The sequence below is a fragment of the Thunnus maccoyii genome, chromosome 10 (genome assembly GCF_910596095.1).
Source record: "Thunnus maccoyii chromosome 10, fThuMac1.1, whole genome shotgun sequence".
NCBI classification, from domain to species: Eukaryota; Metazoa; Chordata; class Actinopteri; order Scombriformes; family Scombridae; genus Thunnus; species Thunnus maccoyii.
This window is the reverse complement of record NC_056542.1, coordinates 7840404-7862312: the sequence shown is the minus strand read 5'-3', so window position 1 is coordinate 7862312 and position 21909 is coordinate 7840404. Positions and strand designations below refer to the sequence as shown.

General features: G+C 38.4%; 1 protein-coding gene across 3 annotated transcripts in view; it reads right to left on the bottom strand.

Annotated features, from left to right (window-relative positions):
- Positions 1 to 21909, bottom strand: part of syngap1b (synaptic Ras GTPase activating protein 1b) — a 133574-nt gene that overhangs the window by 65552 nt on the left and 46113 nt on the right. For all 3 annotated transcript variants that reach the window (XM_042423601.1, XM_042423598.1, XM_042423599.1), the window contains one exon: positions 16453 to 16558. In XM_042423601.1, coding sequence (XP_042279535.1) covers positions 16453 to 16558 — 106 coding nt within the window. The remainder of the gene's footprint in view (positions 1 to 16452; positions 16559 to 21909) is intronic.

The following is a 21909-nucleotide window of genomic DNA, read 5'->3' as shown; positions in this document are numbered from 1 at the left end:
GTGCCCAGGACACATTTGCTGACTTTTAAAGGAATAATGAAATATATGATGTAATGAATTGCTGCTTCCAGTTAATGGCCTCCTACTATCCAGGGGAACGTCATGTGCCTTTTCTAGCAACACACTGCTTCAAATTTCTGCATTTTTTAAACTGTTTTAGGTTTACATGTCATCCTCAGGATCACATCAACAGTAGCCATTGTTTTTTTTAAATCATTTTAAATGTTTTCCCTTGCTTTTCTGTAGATTCAAATCAGAACCAAATAAAAGCCTACATTTTTAACCTTTAAAATACTGCCACCTGCCAACAGTGCACCAACCACCCACACAACCACATCTTTGCAGCTCTTGTTTTCTGCTATCCAGTTATTGCAAAGTCATCTGTGAATCATCAATACCTCGCCAACTGCTGCTGGGGGTTGTGTAAGGATTTGAAGAGGTGACTATCAAATCCAACAATGCCAAGTCGATGCTTAGTTTCGTCCTTGTGGGAAGCAATCTTCCTGAATTGTCTTGGAGAGAACGATTTCCTCAAGGAAGTGATGCAACTCTATAGTCTGAAATGGATTGTTGGGCAGAGATCATGGATGCAATCAACTCAGATACACAGCAGAGCAGTTGGGACATTATGTGCTGCTTTCACAATAACTATGACTTGTCTGACTGATTTTCCCTTTTTTTCTAGAATCATTTTGGTTGTTAGATAGTAAGTCAAGGAGGTCATGGAGGACACAAGAATGTTTTTTGACAAAAAAACCTCAAAGTAAGCAGTAAAAACTAGACTGAGTGCAACCAAACTATCACTTCAAGGCACTAAGCCAAACCAAGAATTAATAGGAAAGCCAGAGATTCATTATGGCTTCAATGGATCACATCTAAATTTCATTAAAGTCTGTTGTTCTTTAAGCAAACAGATGCCAAAATGAGGACCTGAACATCTTAACTGATCAATTTTTAAGTCTAAGGAAGCTAAGATCCTTATGAAGTTTGTTCTCTCCAAGAGGACTTGCAAAGAACGTTCATCGCAAGGTGTGAGGCACCAAATAAACTGTCTGAGCACTAACATATGTTAAACCTGCACAACAACATGAACATATTGCTGGCTTTGTCACATCCACCTACACAAGTATAGGCATTAGACACACTTGTAGGAGTATTGTGCTGTATATACTGCACAAGACATGGCTCAGACATGCCTCTTTTATAAACAGGTGATGCATGTGGAAAGGTTTCATATCAGGCAGGTGCATACGGCTCACATACTAGAAGCAAAGATGCTTGCAGAAATAGGCACTACACTGTAGTGCCTGTGTTGAGGAGTCAGGCTGAGCACACACATACACACACACACACACACACACACACACACACACAAAGAGCCACATCTTACTCCAGGGTGAAGAAGACTGTGCATCAGCATAGAACAGCAGAGAGCCTTCAGGTGACAGCGAGAGACAGAGCTAGTGTTGGCCTGACAACACCAACCTCCTCTTTGCCTCTCTCACTTTCTGTCTCACAATCCTCATTCCTCTTTTTCTATCTCCCTCCCCGTCTCAGTCTCTTTTTAATTTTTCCTTTTCTTCTTCCTGTGGCCCCTCCCTCCCTTTCCCAGCCCCCCTGTCTGTCTCTTCCCAGGCTGCATTACATTGCTATGTGCAGATATTCAATTAAAGAGCTGTTGAGTACAAACCGAAAAGCCTAATGGTACCACACATGCACAAACACACAGATCACCAGGGAGGAGAGTGAAAGGGAAATGCAAGTAATATCACATACCAGTAGGTGCATAGAGATGGGCAGATCTTGAGATATTTGTCATTGAGATACATTTGGATTTATGGGAGAACTGTACTCAAGCTCATCCCACAGAGTTTTCTCATTTTTAATTTGTTCAGGGGTGAACACAAAGAGTGCTTCTTGCAAAAGGTCTGTTTTATTTTTTCTCACTTTGACTTCTCTCTGATGAATTGTCTGTAATAAAGCAAAAGGCTTAAATCTATTTTTAAATCGATCAAAGAATAAACAGCATTGATATACTGTTATTGTAATTTGGTGTTTATTATATTCTTTGAGATAAACTGGAATCAGGGACGATTTGTCTTCTTTCAAAAATGTGGAGGAGAGCTTGCAAGTGTAATATCACTGATTGAATTTACTGTAATCTTGCAAAACCTACTGATTTTTCTCTTGTTAGGATGCATGACTTTTTTCCCCCCAACAATTTGAAGAAAGCAGCAAATGCAGATCCTTGCAGTAGTGCCTACTCCTCTAAACAAGCTTGCTGAAACGATATGAGAGCATAAAAGTCTAAGGACCTATTTTCCAGGACAGCCTACAGCCTCCCATTAACTACCGTCCTGGAGATGCATTTCTTTGCTTTGGAGTCAGTAGTTCACTTATTTCTCTGGCAGACTGCCCTGGTATTGACCCACAAACAGTCAGTTCATAATGCAGAGTTAGGCAGCTGTCTATAGGATGTCTCTTTTCTGATCTCAAGAACTTTGGTAAAGTACTTCTCTGGGTTATTTAGCTAACAAAAGCCCTATGTGAATAGCATGAAGGTGCTACCAGCAGCCTTTTGTGTATTCTAAAACGAAAAGCGCAATAAGCGACACTTTTTCCGACCCAGAATGATCATGATTCACCTGCTGGGGTTTGATGAGATAACTGATCAATACATTTTAAATTCAAAGTGCACACTCACAGTGAGGTGCAGACCTGCGCGAATACATAAAAGTCCATTGAGTAAGTCCATTGAAATAGATCAAATTCAGGCTCTTCTCTCTTATGTATATTTTTAGTCCTCAAAATATTTTCAGCTAAATTGAGGGATAAGGGAGAAGAACTAATTGGAGCATAATGAAGAAGGGTTTTGCAACACAGTTTGTATAGCAGACTACCGAGCCACCAGAATTTTGCTAATCGTCTTTTTGAATGTGTAGTCATATATATGGCTAATCGTCAGGGAGACAACTCTTTTCTGAAAGGAGTACATTTTTCTTTACTATGTCCAGCTGTTCATCTTTGTCTCTGCAGGCTTCAATCATCTGCTTTGATAAAGAATAATTCATTTGGGAAGTTGATTTGCCTGGAAGGAAAATATAAAATGAAGTTGAGCTGGTACATAAAACAACTTATGCCTTAATTTCCCTATCTTTTCCTGTTTCGCTTTTTTCATTGATAAATTATTACTTCCAAATTTACTAACACCGTAGGGCATGATTTGTGATGCTACTGATTAGTGTTTTACTCTGACAGTTGATAATATGCTTCAGTGTAAAACTGGTATGACAGTTACAAAAGAGGATATTTTACAGAGTCAAACTATCATTTAGTTTGACTGACAAAAACAATTAAGATTTAGTATGACCCGACTGCTTCAGCCACAACATTTACTCTAAAATACAGTAAACTAAAGTAACCTACAGTATCTGCAGATAAGTCTTGTGTGTGTGAGAGAGAGAAAGTACTTTTACTCTGAATTCCAGTAACCTCCCCCATCATTGTCTGTCTTTTGAACAACAGCTTACTAAATTTAAAACACTCCCACATCAGAATTCATCAGTGAAGCTTTGAGCTGTGCAATTATTTAATCTACATCACTTCATTACATTGTAATAACACTTGGTGACACAGACATACCCAATTTCAGCATCAACCAAAAATAAAGTTAGCTTTTCAGTATAAAGAAATGTTGCAGATGTTCTACACTACAATGTGTATTAGATATATTAGATCATAAATATTAGTAATGTTCTATACTTCAGGGATGTTTAACTATGACATTTAGGTAATTATTCTTCCAAACTTAAAGAGTGTTTTCTATTTTGATGTCTTTATATCTTGCACAAAGCTCTCAAAGATTTTGACATAAAAAGCACAAAAAGTAAATTTTCTTCAAAAATGCTCTAGTAAATTAATATCTGCACAGTATCTTTCTGTCACCGAGTTGGCACTGACGTCTCAGTTCACAACGTCTCTAAAGTGAGTGGTACTGTAACTACTGTCGTCATGCCAACCACCTTGTCCTTGCCATTTCTCCACCACTTCCTCTAGTCTATTTTTACTCTTTTGTCAAGGCGGACGTATTGCCATCTCGCCAGCAGCGATGTCAAGGTTGTAGCACCTTGGTTTGCTTGTGCATCTCTATATCTACTTCATTAGACCACCACAGCAGCTGTTAGCAAGCTATTCATGATCCACACCTGGGTGGTTGATGATGAGAAGTGCCGGCAAGCCAGAGGTTACAGAAGTGCTTTGGACTTGTATCTGCAGGGATGGTGGTTTGTACAGAGAGACTACAGGACAGAGATACATACATTAAAGTGTGTTAATGCGTGTCTCCCTAACTACAGCAAAAATAAAAGGTGGTTTTGCTCACTCAAGAAGGCAGACTTTCCTGATTGTTAGCCATGCTAGCAATGGCTCTAGGGATGGCAATGTTGGTCTGTCAGCCAGTTGATTCACCACTTTGATTCAGACTGCAATATCTCAACAGTTATTGAATGGATTGACATGAAATTTTGTACAGGCATTCATGGTGTCCAGAGGATGAACCTTAGTCTGATGATCCCCTGGCTCTTCATCTAGCGCCACCAACAGGTCAGGTTTTTCACTTATCCAGTGAAATATCTAGGCTTCTACTACACGGATTAGCAAAAGAAATTTACATGTATGGTTCCCAGCTAGCTATTTCAAAACTCATGAAAACATGCTTACAGCTCCAAAAGTTTCTTCTCTTCAATCAATATTTCACGGTCAGCACTTTCTTTGGCGCTCCATGGCTTTCCAGATGTGCAATATGCATCACCGGACCAGCATCAAATCTTATTTTGTTTCAATTTAGCCAAATCAAACTGCAGTCAGGCTAATCAACATCTTCAGTCCTAGTCTGCTAAATTGAAAAATTGTGGTGATGCAAATTTTTACACCCCCAATGGAAATTTGTCACAGGCTTGATAAATATTCCCTTTGGCCTTGTTAAGTAGTACAATATTTAATTTAAGCTCCCATTTTCATTTGGTGCAAACATTTTATATCTTGTGTGAACAAATCAGTTAACACCTTTCCCACACATTAGGAAAATGTGCACATTTTTAAAATTGTGATTTCTTTAGCTGCTTCAGCAAGTTTCAAACTGATTTCTCAAAATCTCAATAATGTTCTTATATTCTGCAAGAAGATGAGAGTTGAATGAAGCTTTTGATATGGGACATTAAAGAGATATTCTGATTAAAAATGAAGCAAACAAGTTGCAAGTTGACAGCGGTTGATATACAAAATGTTACAGTACAACAGAAAAAAATGTATTGAACACTAATGGTTTCTAATGTTGGTAATACAAAGGCTAGTGTGACTTGGTGTCAGTCAAATCTTTACAATTTTGCTTGTACACATTTCAGACCTCTTCACATACTTTTTATGCAATGCACTCAGATCCCTCATGCTCACAAATGACACAAGTTCACACTGTAGGTCTTAACGTGTGAAAAAACTAGAAAACATAGGTTAAAATGTAGGACAGTAGATGTGAAACACTCTCACCTGCAGCTACTGTTGAGATAAGCTTGAACATAACACTTCACCCCAAAACTCTGCCTGAAGAGCTGTGAAGCACCCAATAGTAAAAGATTGTGGTTGTACTGGGCATCTGCCAGGTGTGAATGTGTGTAACTGAGTGTGAAGCAGGGTGTCAATGAGCACATATACTCAGCGAAAACTAAAAGCCTAAAACGAAGGAAACTGCAGTGAGGAAATTACTGCCATCTTGTGTGGAGACTGGTGAGTGATGCTGAGTCCTGAGGGAGTTTAAATGTATTAAACAGCTGTATGAAGCAGTTTATTTCCCAGAAGGATATATGTCCATGTGTCAAATCTCCCTAATACCACCCCAGGGGAAAATGTCAAAGGAGTTGATGTGGTGTGTGTATGTCTACATCAACATGACAGCAAGTGTCATTGAGACACTGAGACATTTTTAATGTTAACTGGAAAGAATTATCCAACCAAATGGTGAAATTGCTGCTTTGTAGGTAAAATCGAAATGCATGCACAGAAATGTCTGTAATAACAATGCATCATTGGCAGTCTTACTTGAATTCTGAACAAAACTAGCGTCAGGTGACTCCTCAGTGTAGGCGTACACGTGGCTGAAGTTAGCAAGCCAGCTAGGAACACACAACATGTGATAAGACAACTTTGGAATTACCACGAGACGCATTTCTCCTCCAGAACAGTCTGTGAGCCGTACACAAAGACCAAACTGATATCAACCCTCCATTAATTTATAATTACAATTTACAATTTACAATTTTATTTAGCAGACACTTTTATCCAAAGCGACATACATCTGAGAGCTGATACAACACAAGCAAAGATCTAATCAGGAGAAAACAACATTAATCTTGGTAAGAGAGCATGCCTACCCCGAAGTGTAAAAGTAACAGAGCGTCACTGGGATTAATAACTTTATTACTTAATTTGAAATTACTGAATTTCACAATTTCCTGATTTGTGCGCTGCAGTACATACACAAAATCTCTCATATGAAATAACCAAAACTGTTTCAACTTTGGCAGGAAATTGTGTTTTCATATTGGACCTCATAACTTATAATAAGAGGTTTAAAGGACCAGTGTGTAGGATTTAGTGGCATCTAACAGTGAGGGTGAAGACTACAACCAACTGAATATCCTTCCCCTTCCCCTCCAAGCATATAGGAGAACCTATGGTGGCTGCATACCTGCTCCATAGATGTAAAGGGCTCATTCCAAGGTAATGAAAACACAACAATTTTTATTTTCAGGTGATTATACACTAATTAAAACATCCTTATCAATATTATATTCCATTTCTGCCAAGTCTGTTCCGCTAGATGCCACCAAATTCTGCACACTGCACCTTTAAGACAGCTGGGTTTACCTGACAGGTGAAAGGTGAGAAGGTAAAATGTACGTATCTGTACATTGAATTGTCAATTAAAATATTTCAAGACCTTTTCAAGACCTGCAGACTAAATGCTACATACGCTACTAATCCTAAATATGCTACTAATGCAAGATTACAAATGCTACTGTAATGCTGAATCAAATAAAATGTTAAATGAACACAATATAAATCTATATTTATCACCACGTTAATGTCTTACACATTTTCTTCCCACTACACCTGTTACTGTATTTATATGCGCACTTACTGCAGAGCCAGCTGCTAGCAGATAATACTGTATACGCACATGGTAGGGGTGCCAATATACCGTGGAGGCGCACAGCAGCAGTAAGGGATAAAACACACAGATACAAAGTGTGAGCTGCATCACTGAGTGAAATGTCTTAAACAGCAACACAAGTATGTGGCGCTGCACAAAACAGCTTTGTTGATCTGTTCCGCAAGAATGAACTGCATAGTGTGCGTAGGTGAGTGTGCAGAAGGGGCATTTTCAGATATATATCTATCAGCGAACCATAGATAGTGTAGATTATCAGGATTTCATTGATCACTGAGCTTTCAGGTCAGATATATACTGTAAAGATTAATGAGTGAAGTCTTGCGATAAAATTGACAGCATCATTCTGCACCAAAGCCACCAAGACACACTCCTGGAACATTTTAGAATACTAATGAATGCACGTACTATATAGGGAACTATATGAATATATAGATACTTGACACTAATGGTGTATGCATCGTATCAAACACTTAGAGAAGACAAGTTGACTGGCTTGAAATCATCAGTTTTAAACACCTTAAGGAGAAGTAGTGCTTGGCGAGTGAACCTTTCATAGAGGCTTAAAAATCTTCTCATCATCTCATGGCAGATAGAAGCAGTCCCCATGGACAAGCGAGCCAACAGGATACTTGTGTGTGTGTGTGTGTGTAAGCTCACTACTGCACCTGAAGCCGACTAAGAACTGCAGCGCTGGAGAGCTGAAGACCCTTGTGTGCGCCGAGCTTGTGACCAGCTGTCACTCAAACTGAGGCCGAGCTTGCTTGCTTTTTCTTGCTTTTTTTCCCCCTTTATTCATGTTGTTAAGGTATGATAATATAGCTGTCCGTTATATCACACCAGCCCACGGGGTATATCACTCAGAAAGACATTTCATGTTATATAATCATTCAATTTACATATTGTTTTGCATAGAAATCTTAATGCATGGTGTTGTCAAGGGTGCCACGGCATATTATCGCAAAATGCCAGCTGTGAGCACACACATTCAAGAGAGGGGTGAAGGAGATCTGATTGTCAGCCAGGTGGTGAGCCGTTTTAGTCTGAAACATCAGTATTCTTTAGCTGTTTTCTAATAATGTCAGACTGGCTTGATATCTGACTGACTGTGACCACCCACCCAAACATCAGAGGAGGGCTGATCTCTTGTCCACTCGACTCTCTCGTCTAAACTCGGAGAGACCTTGGACGTTTGAATTTAAAGCCCTGCCCTCTTTTAATCCTTTTCAGTTCTTTTCAATTCTGAGTTTTAGGCTTTGATGCTCCAGTAAATAAAATTGTTCTGTCATGCTCTACAACTAAGAAATATATCTAAAGTAAATCGTTTTTAATCTCTGCAGACTTGGAAAAGGTTATCCACAGCTTAATTTTCACTTCAACTCTCCTAACTGTGGCATCACAGACACACAAGTCACTCCTGGTTACATTTAGTTAGTTAGACAGATCTTTCAAAAAGCTGCTGTAGCGGCTGTAGTTAGCACCAGTTGAGATTGAGTGTCAGCTCAGGTCTTATTTTTCATTTGTGTAATCAATCCTGAGGAATTCTTTTCCATAATAATCAGTGTGGTGCTTCATCTGGCACCCTATGGAGCAGTTACAATCACACAAAAATCATCACAGAAAAGTGATATTCTAGGATAAGATTTTTGGCTAATCAGGCGACCAAAAACCTAATTTAAGCCATAATCAAAAGTACCTGAACATGCTCTATTGCAGTATCAAAATTAAACCTTTAGACAGTTTTAAGTTTGTTTAAAAATGATGCCAGAAGAGACTTATTACATGCATAATATGCTATAACTGGGGTCTATTTGGCTTAATTTTCAAGGGCTCCACTGCACACACACAGATATAAGAAACATAGATGCTAACTGTTTGTGTAGACTCAGCCTCTATAAAACAGCCTGCTTGGTACTTTTACTCTGGTTTGACTGTCTTTGAAAGTCTGTGGTGACGAAGATGGGAAAAGTTTGAGAGTTTGACAACTGAGAAAGACCAAAAACCGTACAATAAAAAAGTATGCAGATGTCATTGTTTGACATAGTTATCAGATAACTCATTTTCATTTAAGTCGAGTTACATCAAGCCTTTATTTTGGTTTAACCCTGGTTAAACACATAAATTCCACCAACTTCCAAGAACCAACTAAGTATGATTTCCAGTATGATAATGAGTAATTGTTTGCATACGCTCAAATATACAATTCAGTAAAATATTCAATGCATTCAAAACACTTTACAAAAGTGCAGCATTAATCAGACAGTCTATTGATCCAACCCGGCAGAAATGCAGCTTCATAAAGTGGTGCACTCGTTTTCAGGAGGCTTCTGTGCCAACGTCCATCAAAAGCCGTGTAGCAAAACCATTTGTATTCATTCGCAGTTCCAAAGGCAAGACAGCCAGATGATTCAGCAAATCTCTCCAAACACTAGCCTGGGTTTCTTTTTTTTTTTGAGGGGGGGCTCAGAGACTGAATCACAGGGTTTATAAACTGTCACCCCTGCACAACACTGCTACTCTGGCTCACATTGATGTAAAATGGTTCTATTGTCATAACCCTCTAAATGAACTCTTGTCACTGATCCCAAAACACTGAAGCAGCTAATTATGCTGGTCTATATATCACTGCATTAGATTTTAAATTCATTCTTGAATTTTTCTACACTGAAAATGACAATTTAAGCACTTAAATATCTTTTAAAATGCACTTCTGTGACTCTTCCTGGGCCCACTTAATGAACCAATCAGGTTTTTCAGACTGCTCAAATTAAGTCAGATTTTTTTTTATTTATATAGCACCAAAGCACAACAGAAGTCATCTCAAGGCACTTTTCACATAGAGCAGGTCTAGACCGTACTCTTTAATTTACAGAGACCCAACATTCCCCCCATGAGCAAGCACTTGGCGACAGCGGCAAGGAAAGAAACCTCAAGTGGAACCGGGCTCTAGGTGGGCGGCCATCTGCCTTGACTGTTTGAAATCTGAGTGAAAATGTAATAACTGCACTTACAGCCTGACAGCTTGTCAGCCCTCTAAGACCCTCACACACCACAGCAGCAGGTTAAGGTGAGCTTGGCAGGTCAGTGGATCAAGGGACATATTGCTACTGGTTGGGGTAACTTTACTGTACATTAAGGTACGATATTTCAACTGCAGCAAAGTGCTCCGAATCAATATTGGGTGTACATGTATGTAAGGCTCATTGGTGTGCTGTAATCATATAAAAGCAGAGATATGAAAGTAATTCAGCATTGTGACTTCTGCAAGGGTAGCAGCCTGGAGTTGGGTGTACTGAGAGATGGGATGCAGTATTTGAGTAGAACTGCAACGATAAGTCAATATAATGTAATGTGTCAAGATAATTGAATACTTGATCAGCATAAAATTGATGAACAACTCTCTTCTTGTATCCATTGTCAAGTTAAAATGCCAAAATTCACCAGTATCTAGATTTTATAGGCTAATATTTGCCATTAACTTAAATGACAAAAGAAGCAGTACCTATGAGGGTAGCCTGTTACAGATATACAATAACATAGATAAAAAATTGTGGCACCCCTTCATTATGATTTTTTTCTCCACACTCCTCCCACATGCATGCATCTCCTTAAAGTGACTGAGTTTGTCACTAGTGACTAGAGTTTCAAACATTCACATTCTTTCAGCATCACAAGTGGCTGCAACAGGATCGTAATTTATTTTCAAAAAATGAATCAAAATGTCAATAGATGCAGCCGTGTAACCTTCTCGACCCATTCCTGCAGCATAATCTACTTTTCCAATGTCCATCCATATGCTTATTATTCCAAACAGACAGGCAGCTCTGCAAAATACGGCTAAATAACACTAGTTTTGTGTAACATTACTGCACTCCTTGAGCCATAAGACGAAGACAGAAATGGTGCTTTTAGGTGTATTTTGGCAAAACAATGACCAGATTTAAGATGCAACTCATGAAGTGGTACCTGCCATCTCTACGTGTAATATCTTATCAATCCCAAACCCTGTACAGTGTGTTCACATGTTGCGATCAAACTCGTGTCTACATGTATGCTAATTCTAAGCAGAAAAGCAAAATCGTGTAAACCCAGAGAATACAGTTATGTTACAAGTACTATTTGGTAGCTTTTTCTTGTAACTTGCAAACTATCTCATTATCTCTCAGTGGAATCACTCAAAAACTGTGTCTGAAAAGCATGCAGATGTTATGTTTATTTCAAAGAGATGTATAAAGATGTGTTTGCCCTCAAACGCAGAAGCTAAAAAGTAATGCAGTAATTCAGTAATGCAGGGAATTCATCCATATCCTTTTGTCTTAATCTTCTTGAGATGACTCATGATGCTTGTCTCAACTCTAACAACAGTGGAAAGTCACAGGAACACTTTTTTTTCTTTTCATATTTTTCCTTATTGTCTTTAATTTATTGTGTCATCTTTGTATTCTACTCTTTTTGGGGAAGGCGTACATAGCCTACGGGGCTTTGTTGAGTGGGTGAGTGGAGTAGGATGGTGTCAGGACTGTAGAGAACAGATGGAACTGGGCAAAGGCCATGTGGTAGAGGTTCAATATCTGGTATCCTTGCTGATGTTGATGCTGTATTATTTATATCTATATCTTGAAAAAATTCTATCAACAGACATAAAAAAAAGACCCTAGAATGCCGCATCAGAGTTGAAATTCACTGTTCAAATATTGTGTGAAGGTCATACGTTGAAAAGGGCAGCAGAACAACTGCTCAGCTGAGCCTGCTTTATTACAATTGTCTGCTAAGCTGGGATGGCTACAGGAATAAGAGAGATCTGCAAGGACAAACTGAGGAGAAGGCACTGTATGTTTAAGCCGCTGTGGCTGAAAAATTATTCAACCGAAGTTCACAACCAATCAGCTTTGTAGTGCTACAATTTTTTTTTTTTTTCTCCCTGTGGTTAAATCATTCAGATAATAAGGATTCTCTCAATAACCGAGCAGCCTTAGATGGAGTCAATGTACAATTTGAACACAAAGCATTAAAGGCCAAATTCATTAATGTGGATTATTATATCGCATTCTCCAGAGGTTAATGAGGGAGAGAGGAGGAGAAAGTGAATGTTTTCTTTTTGTTTGCCCACTGTGTATTAACTACAACAACATCATTTGAAATGAAGCATGGAGAATTGATCACCTTATAATGCTAAGGAAATTAGCCAGAAATTAAACAAAGTGTCCTCAACTAACTTACTGTCCTGACTCTTACATTACAATACTGATGGCCATGTTACCCATTAAGGGAAAAGAGAGAGTGTTACTGAGAACTTTTATTATAATATTTATTGTTGAACTGTAAAATATCCTGCAGATTACGTCTTTAGCACAACTCTTTAATAACTAAATTTGAGAGATCCTTACCAAAAGCTTTGTTTATATTATGTGTTTATGCTAAAAATGCATGTATATATCATTCATCATTCTCAGAGTAATATTAAATTTGGTGTCAGCCTCAAAAGTCTGTATTGGTTAGAGTCAAATCTTAATTCTATAATATTCAGTGTTACAAAATGATCAGTCATAATCACATCATACACTTGTTTCATAATAGATTTACTCATTAGTAGTTTGCAACTAAACATAAAACAAACAGAAGAGGAAGAAACATTTTTTGTCTAGTTAAGAAAAGTCAATTTCCCCTGTCACCATCATGAAATGTTAACTAAGCCCCATATTTGCATAAAATGCTTGTGCTGCACTATAATTATCCAGCAAAATTAATGTCTTCATTATACGTTAATTACCTCCTCAACTTTAAAATGTTTTCTGGAACATTAAAGGTACGCGGAAGTGAATGAAAAAGGGAAAATGAAAACATCTGCATCAGTTGATTTGTTGTGACAGTGGTAGAGGTATCAAAAAAAAAAACCTATTGAGGCGTTGTACGTTTGACTAATCGCACATCGACTGTAGAGCCCAATATCTTCCATCTGAGAGTGTCACTACATAAGGCATCCAGCTGGGATTGTTGTCAAATGTCTCCATTCATCAATTTCATGTGAAAAATGCAGGTTTTTACCCCTGTGATGAATAATGAATCACAGTTGACGTATTAGTGTTGTCACAAACACATGGATGGGAGTTTAGCAGGTGCAGCAGCTGCAGTATCTCCAGTTTTTTTCTTCTCTCAGCATATGGAAATATTCTGTCCTTTTTGAATCCATTGATGATGGCTTTTTCAATTTCATTTCATTCATCATTTTGGAGGGGAATGAATGGTCTTAAATGTTTCTGAAGTGTGCTAAATGTAAGCCTCGTTTAGAGGTATATTTACAGAACCTTGAAATGCATAAATTATCTTTATGGACAGACAAAAAAGCAGCATGACCCTGAGACTCACACTGTCCCTTCCAACTCACTTGACCTTGGTATTGTTTGGGTCCTGGTTACACCCCCTTAACTGATATAAATAGCTAATGTGGTCCTGTGTTGCTCAGTAGAGAGAACATAGCTCTGATACTAATTGCCATCGCTGACATTATTCAGAGTTTATTTCAAAAGAGGGCCATCCATGAAGGAAATGTATAGAATTTTGCTATTGTAGGGTTCTTTAGATAAGACCATATTATGTGCTTCAACAGTCAGAGGTTACACCCGAAAAGCTTCTCTTAGAGACAATAAAATATTGCTGCTACTATTGATATGGATAGTGGATGATACTGTAATGTATGCCTCCTCATTGTTAGATTAATATTATTAGTGCTGAGATGTTACATATTCATTAAAAGCTCGACTTTTGGGTGCAAGCATACTGATCTACATATTTTAGCCTGAACTTTACTCTTGCACAAGCCATAAAGACTGTGAGCTTTACTGACAGTATTGATTGATTTACTTATTGTACCTTTATTTATTGAAGGTAGGTTTGATGAGAACAAATGATCTTACACTCATACGGTTCCTAAGATTCAGAGAAACTGTCCAGTAAGACCACAGATCTGATCCGTTGGCCACTTAAAAGCACCAGTATGGCACACACCTTCTATCAGATTACACATTAAATCTATGAAAAAGTACAACATTTACACCATTACAGTTCAAAATAAACACAATATACAATATATTTTCACACAGTGACTCATTAAACAATCTTGATGTTCAATCATCATTAACTCATTGATTTAGTTTTGTCACTGAATCTTCAAAACCATCAGTTTTGTGCTTTCTTATCTTGCAGGTAACCTTCGATTGTGGACCACTAGCTGTCCCTTTGGTCCAGCTTGACACCCACTGCTAGTACTATTATTATTAGTCATATTTGCCCACTGCCACCACTATTATATTAGTCATATTTCTGTTATTTTTACTGTCGTTATTGTTATTATTGTTGTTGCTGTGCTTCTCTCTGTGTCTCTCTATCCTCTCTCCCCCTCCCTCTTTCTCTTTCAACTCAACCGGTCAAGGCAGATGGCCGCCCACCTAGAGCCTGGTTCTGCTCAAGGTTTCTTCCCATTAAAGAGGAGTTTTTCCTTGCTGCTCTTGCCAAGTACTTGCTCATGGGGGAATGTTGGGTCTCTGTAAATTAAAGAGTACGGTCTAGATCTGCTCTATGTGAAAAGTGCCCTGAGATAACTTGTGTTGTGATTTGGCGCTGTACAAATAAAACTGACTTTACATGACTTCATCAGCTCAGAGACTTTATAGAAAAGGTCACGTGGTTCCCGGTAGACTTACTTACGACAACCTCCATTTGCTTTTTTTATTAATCTGATAATTAAATAATTAATTGCTTGCGGTCCATTAATGTCTTTTGGCTTTTTGGGCATGGGCACCACAGATGGTCCATAATGGTGTCAGTGCATTATGGCCTGCAGCATAGTATAATAAAATATGTGAATGTGTTTATAATATGCGTACACATGGGCAATATGAACTGGCATTGCTATGTCAGCATATGTCAAAACGTGTCGTGACCATGTCAACTGATGTGTCAGTGCTTGACCGCTTCGAGGTCAGACAGCCAGCCACCATGAAAACTGAGGGAAATATTTATCCAGTTGAATCAGCACAACTGTTTGGGAGGAAAGAGGCAGCAGCAACGGTAGAATCATAGACGGAGGGAGACGCAAGGGAGGCCCTTAAAATAGCTGAGTGAGACAGAGAGGTGGAAGGTGAAGGAAGAGGGAGAAACTGAGCAGGACATTTGTAGAGGGCCCAGAGAGACTGAGTCAGGCAAAAACAAACAGAGGAAGACAGCTATCAGATGGTCAGTTTCACAGAGCCCAAGGAGAGATTGAGAAGACAATACAGAGAGATAAAACTTTTAAGTTTGAGTAACTTTAAGCTGAGTAAAAACTTACCTATACAAACTTGCCTTCAATTGACTACCTATGTATGTTTATTGCACTTTAATGTCTCATTTTGAATGTCTTTTCATCCTCTTATTCTTAATGTATCTTAATGTTTTGTTATTTTTAATGTTTCTCTTATGTGTACACCACCTTGAGTTACAACCACTGTATGAAAAGTGCAATACAGATAAATAAACTTAAACTTAAGAGCAGATAGGAGGAAAGATGGCATGTTTAAAAGCACAAAGAAAGATGTGAAAGAAAAAATGTCAGCAAAAATATAATAAGAAGTTAAATCTCTAGATAGATTGAGGAGGAAATAAAGACTTATCAACATAAAAGACAGAAAGAGACAAAGAGCTCAAATGATGTACATGATTATGAAGTTATCAATACATGAATTTCATTCCAAAGCAAGATAACTGATGAATCACCAGGCCTGACAAAAGAATAGCAAGTCGAATTGTGGCAGACAGAAAACAGCTGCCTTAAGCCCTCATCAGATGGGATGCTTTTATCTCTGCTGTGACAGTGCTAGTAACAGAGAGAGTAATGGCTCAAAGGATGCAAAGAGCTTTACATCATTGTTGTTGCTATGCAACTATCCTATTATTATAGGCAAGTTAACCTAAAGTAATGCAGGTGATAATGTTTGTGAAAATCATAATGAACAAGAGGTAGAGAAGCTGAATTACAGTTGAGAAGAATTCATGGCATTGTCACAAAATGTTCCACATAGTTGGGCACATACTGAGTGGGCTGGAATGTACAAAAATGCTACTAAAAAATTTAACTGGATTTGATCCTGTGAGACAAATGACAAAAAAACAACCGCTGGAAGTACCTTCATTAAGATCTCGATAAGAATATTTTCAAATTAAAGCTTGATGTTAAAAGTTGGTCAGCTCACCCATCTCGGGATGGTGCCTTCCCTCAACAGGAACGCTGACTGTCCGCCGCAGTAGCTTGTTCCTGTGAGACTCTGAGCGCCTCTCGCGCATCAGCAAAGGGTGTACCTGCACAGAGAGAGCACAAGGTCAAAACACAAACACACCCTCCTGAAGAACTGCATCCTGAAGTACTGTACAGAATATCAATACACAAGTGCACCCTCTGTCCTTCTCTTTGTTGCATGAGATAAATCATTCTGTGTCACATTATGCTTAAAAAAAATTACTGCAATACAGTTAGAGTTAGAGCTGTGGAGGACAGCTTTGGCAAAAAATTATGTTAGATGTTAATTATGGACAGGAAATGATTATCTGAGAATTATGAAAATGATCGAGAGTAAACAGATTACAAAACACATGAAAAATAGATGTATGATAAGCACATATAATATTTCAAAAATGATGAATGAACTGATAAACTTCTGTGAAAGCAACTTTCAACAGCAATGAAACCGAAAAAAAAAAAAAAAAATCATCCAAAGATAATGAACATAAGAACAGATGCAATCCACATGCCACCAGTTGCGTCATGTTTTTCAAACGTATTAGCACATTGTTATCATTCAACAAAAGTAAAAGTTGAGAGAATGGCTTATCTGCAAATAGACAAAGCTGAGATGCGTTTTAAAGATATCATCCACCACAGCAGTTCATAGCATGATACATTATGTCTGATCTGGAAGAACTGAAAGCTGAAAGCAAAAAAGAAAACTAAAAATATAAAGAAAAAATAAACCACACTTCACAGCTCTGTCAACTTTGGCCCCACAGTCCCTGAATTCATAAAAGTGAGACTTGAGGGAAAATAAATGGGAGAATGTGCCACACTAATCAGAAACACTAGTCCTTTTGAAACATCAGTTACACTCAGAATATACAGTGTGCAAGACAAAATACACAACCATAAATCTTGTCTCAACACCAATGCTAGTACGTTGTTGGTGCTGAGCCCTAGTACACCAAGAAATACACAAAATAATAATAAAACATGATGTCTGAAATTCATTTCAAAATATGATACTGTGATGCATAGATATCAACATTTGTAAATTTCCCACAGCTTCCTGCACATTTACAGCGCTATTAATCAAGAATAAATAAACAATGGATCAAATGTGACAAACCCATAGAGAATTATCACTCAACTCTGCATTCCTGCTCACCTCCCTACAGCTTTTTAGCCTCATTCAGCTCATTGTACTGGTTTTACGGCTTGTCAGTATTGTTTAAATCAATCCCATTTCCGACTGCAGTAGACTGAGATTAATATCGGACTTAAATTCCTAATGTGAACATAAACACAACTCCAAATGTGTGAAAATGTTGCATACATCTGCCAGATGTGTAAACAGTAAATTATTAAAGTGTTGTGTGTTGATATATTGGCTGCAACATATTTATAGAGTGATAATTTACAGTATGTAATGGATGTGTATTTGAGCTTGTTGTGTTGTGCACCCAAGCGACCAAAAAAACCATTACTGCAGCTTTAATAAATGCTGAATAAATGATGAATTTAAAGTGATTTCAAACATGGATATAAGTATAGTCCTTTAAATGGGGGCATGTTATGCTTTTTGTGATTTTCTGTTATTTATAAAGTCGAATATCCATGCTAAACATGGTCAAAGTTCCAAAACTTGAGGTTACGGTATGTAGAAATGTTCCCTTAGCAACGTATTTTTCTACCTGTTTTCTACCTGACGTCAGATCGTTGCCTATAAACTGCCGTCTGTTCCGAAGCCTTGGTTGCTAAGGTTGGTGTTAAGGTTGTTCCATGTGTTATTTGCGTTGTCCACTCTCATATTTTCAGATTGGATTTCGGCTCGAACATGTACAAATGTATCTGAGTGGACATTTCGAGTAAAGAACGAGAAAAAGTAGTGAAATCCTACTACTATGATTCGTTGATTAGTTTGCTGAGGAGAAGCGTCCAAGAGCTGGCCAATCAGAACAGAGTGGGCTCCTTAGAAGGGGGGCCTTAAAGAGACAGGAGCTAAAACTGCCTGTTTCAGACAGAGGCTGAACCGAGGGGCTGAGCCAGTATAAGATTAATAAGGAGCTTTTTTTTCCAACTCTAAATCAAGCAAAGATATTCCAGTAGAGCCCCAGAATAAAATATAGACCTGTAAATGTGTATAATATGTCCCCTTTAAAAGTGAACTGCAGTCACTGTCCTCTGTTTGTCCTTACTGACATAAAGTCAAGGAGTCTCTGGAAACGATAGCAGCCTTGTTTGTTCTCATACGATACTGCTGTGCTTTTGACTGTGTCCTTTTGAAACTACTGACTAACAGAAATGCAACGTCGGGACATAAAAGAGCTGGTGTGAACACAGAGAGCTAGTGTCAGAAGGTGGTACTAACTGCAGAGAGTAGTGCAGGATAGTGCAGCCTAGGGGGTTTTGGGGAGAAGCCAACAACAGTGAAGGACACTAGCAGGTCACACTGAGCCATATGTCCCACAAGACAGCAGAGTGCCACTCACTCTAAAGGAGTGCTGTTAAGATGAAAGAGTGTGTGTGTGTGTGTGTGTTCGTGTGTGTTTTTGCATGCTTTTGAGTGATTTGTGTTTGTGCTCCCCTGCATCTGAGTATGCACAAAAACTACTATATGGTAGTTACAGATGTGTGTCCATCAAAGCGAGGGCACATAAAAATTTAATGCAGACACTGCTCCACTTCAAGCTACTAATATTCTCCACTACCACGCTACAGCTGTAGCACATTGGACACATGAACGCACACTCACAAACGCACATAAATGCACATATCTCTACTGCAATAATCTAGTTAGACCAGCAAAGCAGAAGATGCTTCACATCACAGCATCAAAAATCTTGTTTATATGAGTCTCTTTATCCAACTTAATCACAGACAAACATCATAAATCAACTGCTTATGTGATTACTCTATGTAGCTGGTTGTGCAAAGTGCACAAAACTACATTTTAATGCAGTCTTTTCTTGGTACCAACATATTGCTTGTTATGATGAAATTACAGGACAACCTCCCTGATGAAAAATATATTAAGCAGCATCCATTCTTTATGAGTCCAGTATGAGACTGCACAGAGCATGTATGTTAATTTACTCGGAGAATTTACCGTGGGACACGCTTATGGAACAAATTACCAGATGATCTACGAATAGCCCCAACTTCGACTGCCTTTAAGAGCAGGCTTTAAACCCTTTTATTCTCTGCTGCCTTCTAATGTTGTGTTTATCGCCTATATTCACTTATTTATATATAGTATTTATCTTCTACATGATTGCCTCTTATTCTGTACACATTTAAATTTTCTTTTACATTTTCTTTCTTCACTATTTTAAAGTCTTTTTTTATTTTTTAAATGAACATAAAGCACTTTGGCATTGCCTTAAGTGTATGAATTGTGCTTTATAAATAAACTTGCCTTGCCTTGAGTCTCCCTTTTGTTCAGGCAGTTCTGTGTTGAGAGGTTTTGGCATTTGTCAGGGGTTTTTTTTTTTGTCTCACTAGCGCTCTGTTACTCCATCAGTACTGGTCCAATGCAAGACACCTACAACTAATAACCAAAATCTTTAGTTGCCTATTTTCCTATTACAAATTACCACCATTTGGATGTAGTGTTATTGATCATTTAGTAAGAATTAGAAGTGGGCAATATGGATAAAATCATATTTATCACAGTTTACAATAGCATAATACCCCAAGAGATATAAGATTAATAGCTACCAGGGTAAAAACAGTATAGTAAATTGACATGGTCTCGCATTATTTCTATCACCATACTGTCAAGCCCTATTAAGAATATCCCTCTTACCAGGGTGAATTTATTAGACAAGAAAGAAAACTAAGACACTCAGCTTCCATCTAAATCCAAGTCTTCTTAGTGCATCCTGCTTCAATTTGAAACCAAGTCTAGTCAGTGCACACAGCTTCTCTCTAACCCTCTTTTAATTCTCTCTGCAAGATTAATGTAGGAAACCGCAGCAGAGAGTGGCCGAGCACTCTGTTCGACTAATTGAATATGTTTTAGTGCCAATGAATAACAGTAAACCTGAATTAACCTCACATTCTACCAGCTCTTCATTGATCAGGAGCAATAAGAAAGCCACAGTTGCATACTGTAGCTTTATTGCGACCATGTTGCTTTATAGTCTTTCTAAACATAATATAATCGGCAAAGTAGTTTCATAATGCCTGACTGAGCACTGTGCCAGCCCTGACTCCATGACAGAGAAATCAGGAGGAGAGTATGGAGGAGTTGCAAACTTAGATCCCAGGTAATCTCGCTGAATGGTTTTGCAGCTATTGAAGGGATAGTAGTGATTTTCAGCAGGGTTAAAGTGATGTTTCTCTCTGTCCAGATTTTCAGCTGTTGCCATGGAATCCAGAGGAGACAAATGGGCTGCATTTACTTTTATCTACTGTATGAGTTGTGAGAGGGTTACAAAATACATGTTTGGTAAGCTAAGGCTTAGCTTTTTTGCTTTTTTCCATACAGATCAACAAAATCAGCTCTGTCTCTCTACATACTGGAATCTAAATAAGAGGGTGCAAACATGTATTTCACAACATGAGCTGTACACGAATGTCTAGAATGATCCATGAGCTAAATTAAATCCATGACTGTTAAAAAAGTTAAATTCTTGACTAGCCATCTTGATGTCAACACTACCCAATTACAAGGAGCTAAATATGGTAATTTTCCTCAATCACATCTGCTTGAACAAGAACAAGCCCACTCATTCTCTCCCCTACTGTTGCCCTGCTCAGTGCAATTCATCACTGACAACTTGACTCACAGAAAAGACCCAGAATACCTTTTTACCCCCCACCCTGACACATCAGCCCACCAGTAAGCATCCCATCTCCACTTAGAGTGGGGGGGGACACCTGGAAACTATTTTTACTCTGCATGTGGCAGAATTTGATTGGTCAGATGTCGCAGAGTTTGCAGCTGAAGACATAACACTGGCTCTCTGGGGTTGCCATGAGTGGGCACAGGAAGCTGGCAGACCTGCACTCAGCATCAACAGAGAACAGAGAGGCAGCATTAGACTACCTCACTGACTTTTAACCATATCAGATAGTACACCTTAAAAACAAACCTAATGGAACAATTTAATTTAAAACACAATATGCCACTGCTAAAATAATTACTGTTGAAAGACCTGGTATGGTGTCCCCTACAGGCCGCAATATCCATAACACTCTACTAGAAAGAATAAACGACATACTAACAATTCTTAAAGCCAGTGCACACATGAAATGAACTGGAGTTTTTACTTATTCCACTGCCAAACTTGAAGGTGGCACAAAAAGTCAGCTGTGATAGCTACGTGAGATGCAATAATTGGTACAACTGGAATAATGACTCACACTTTTGGACAGTATCTTCTCAAAGTTATGGTCTTTCATGGTCTTTCACTTG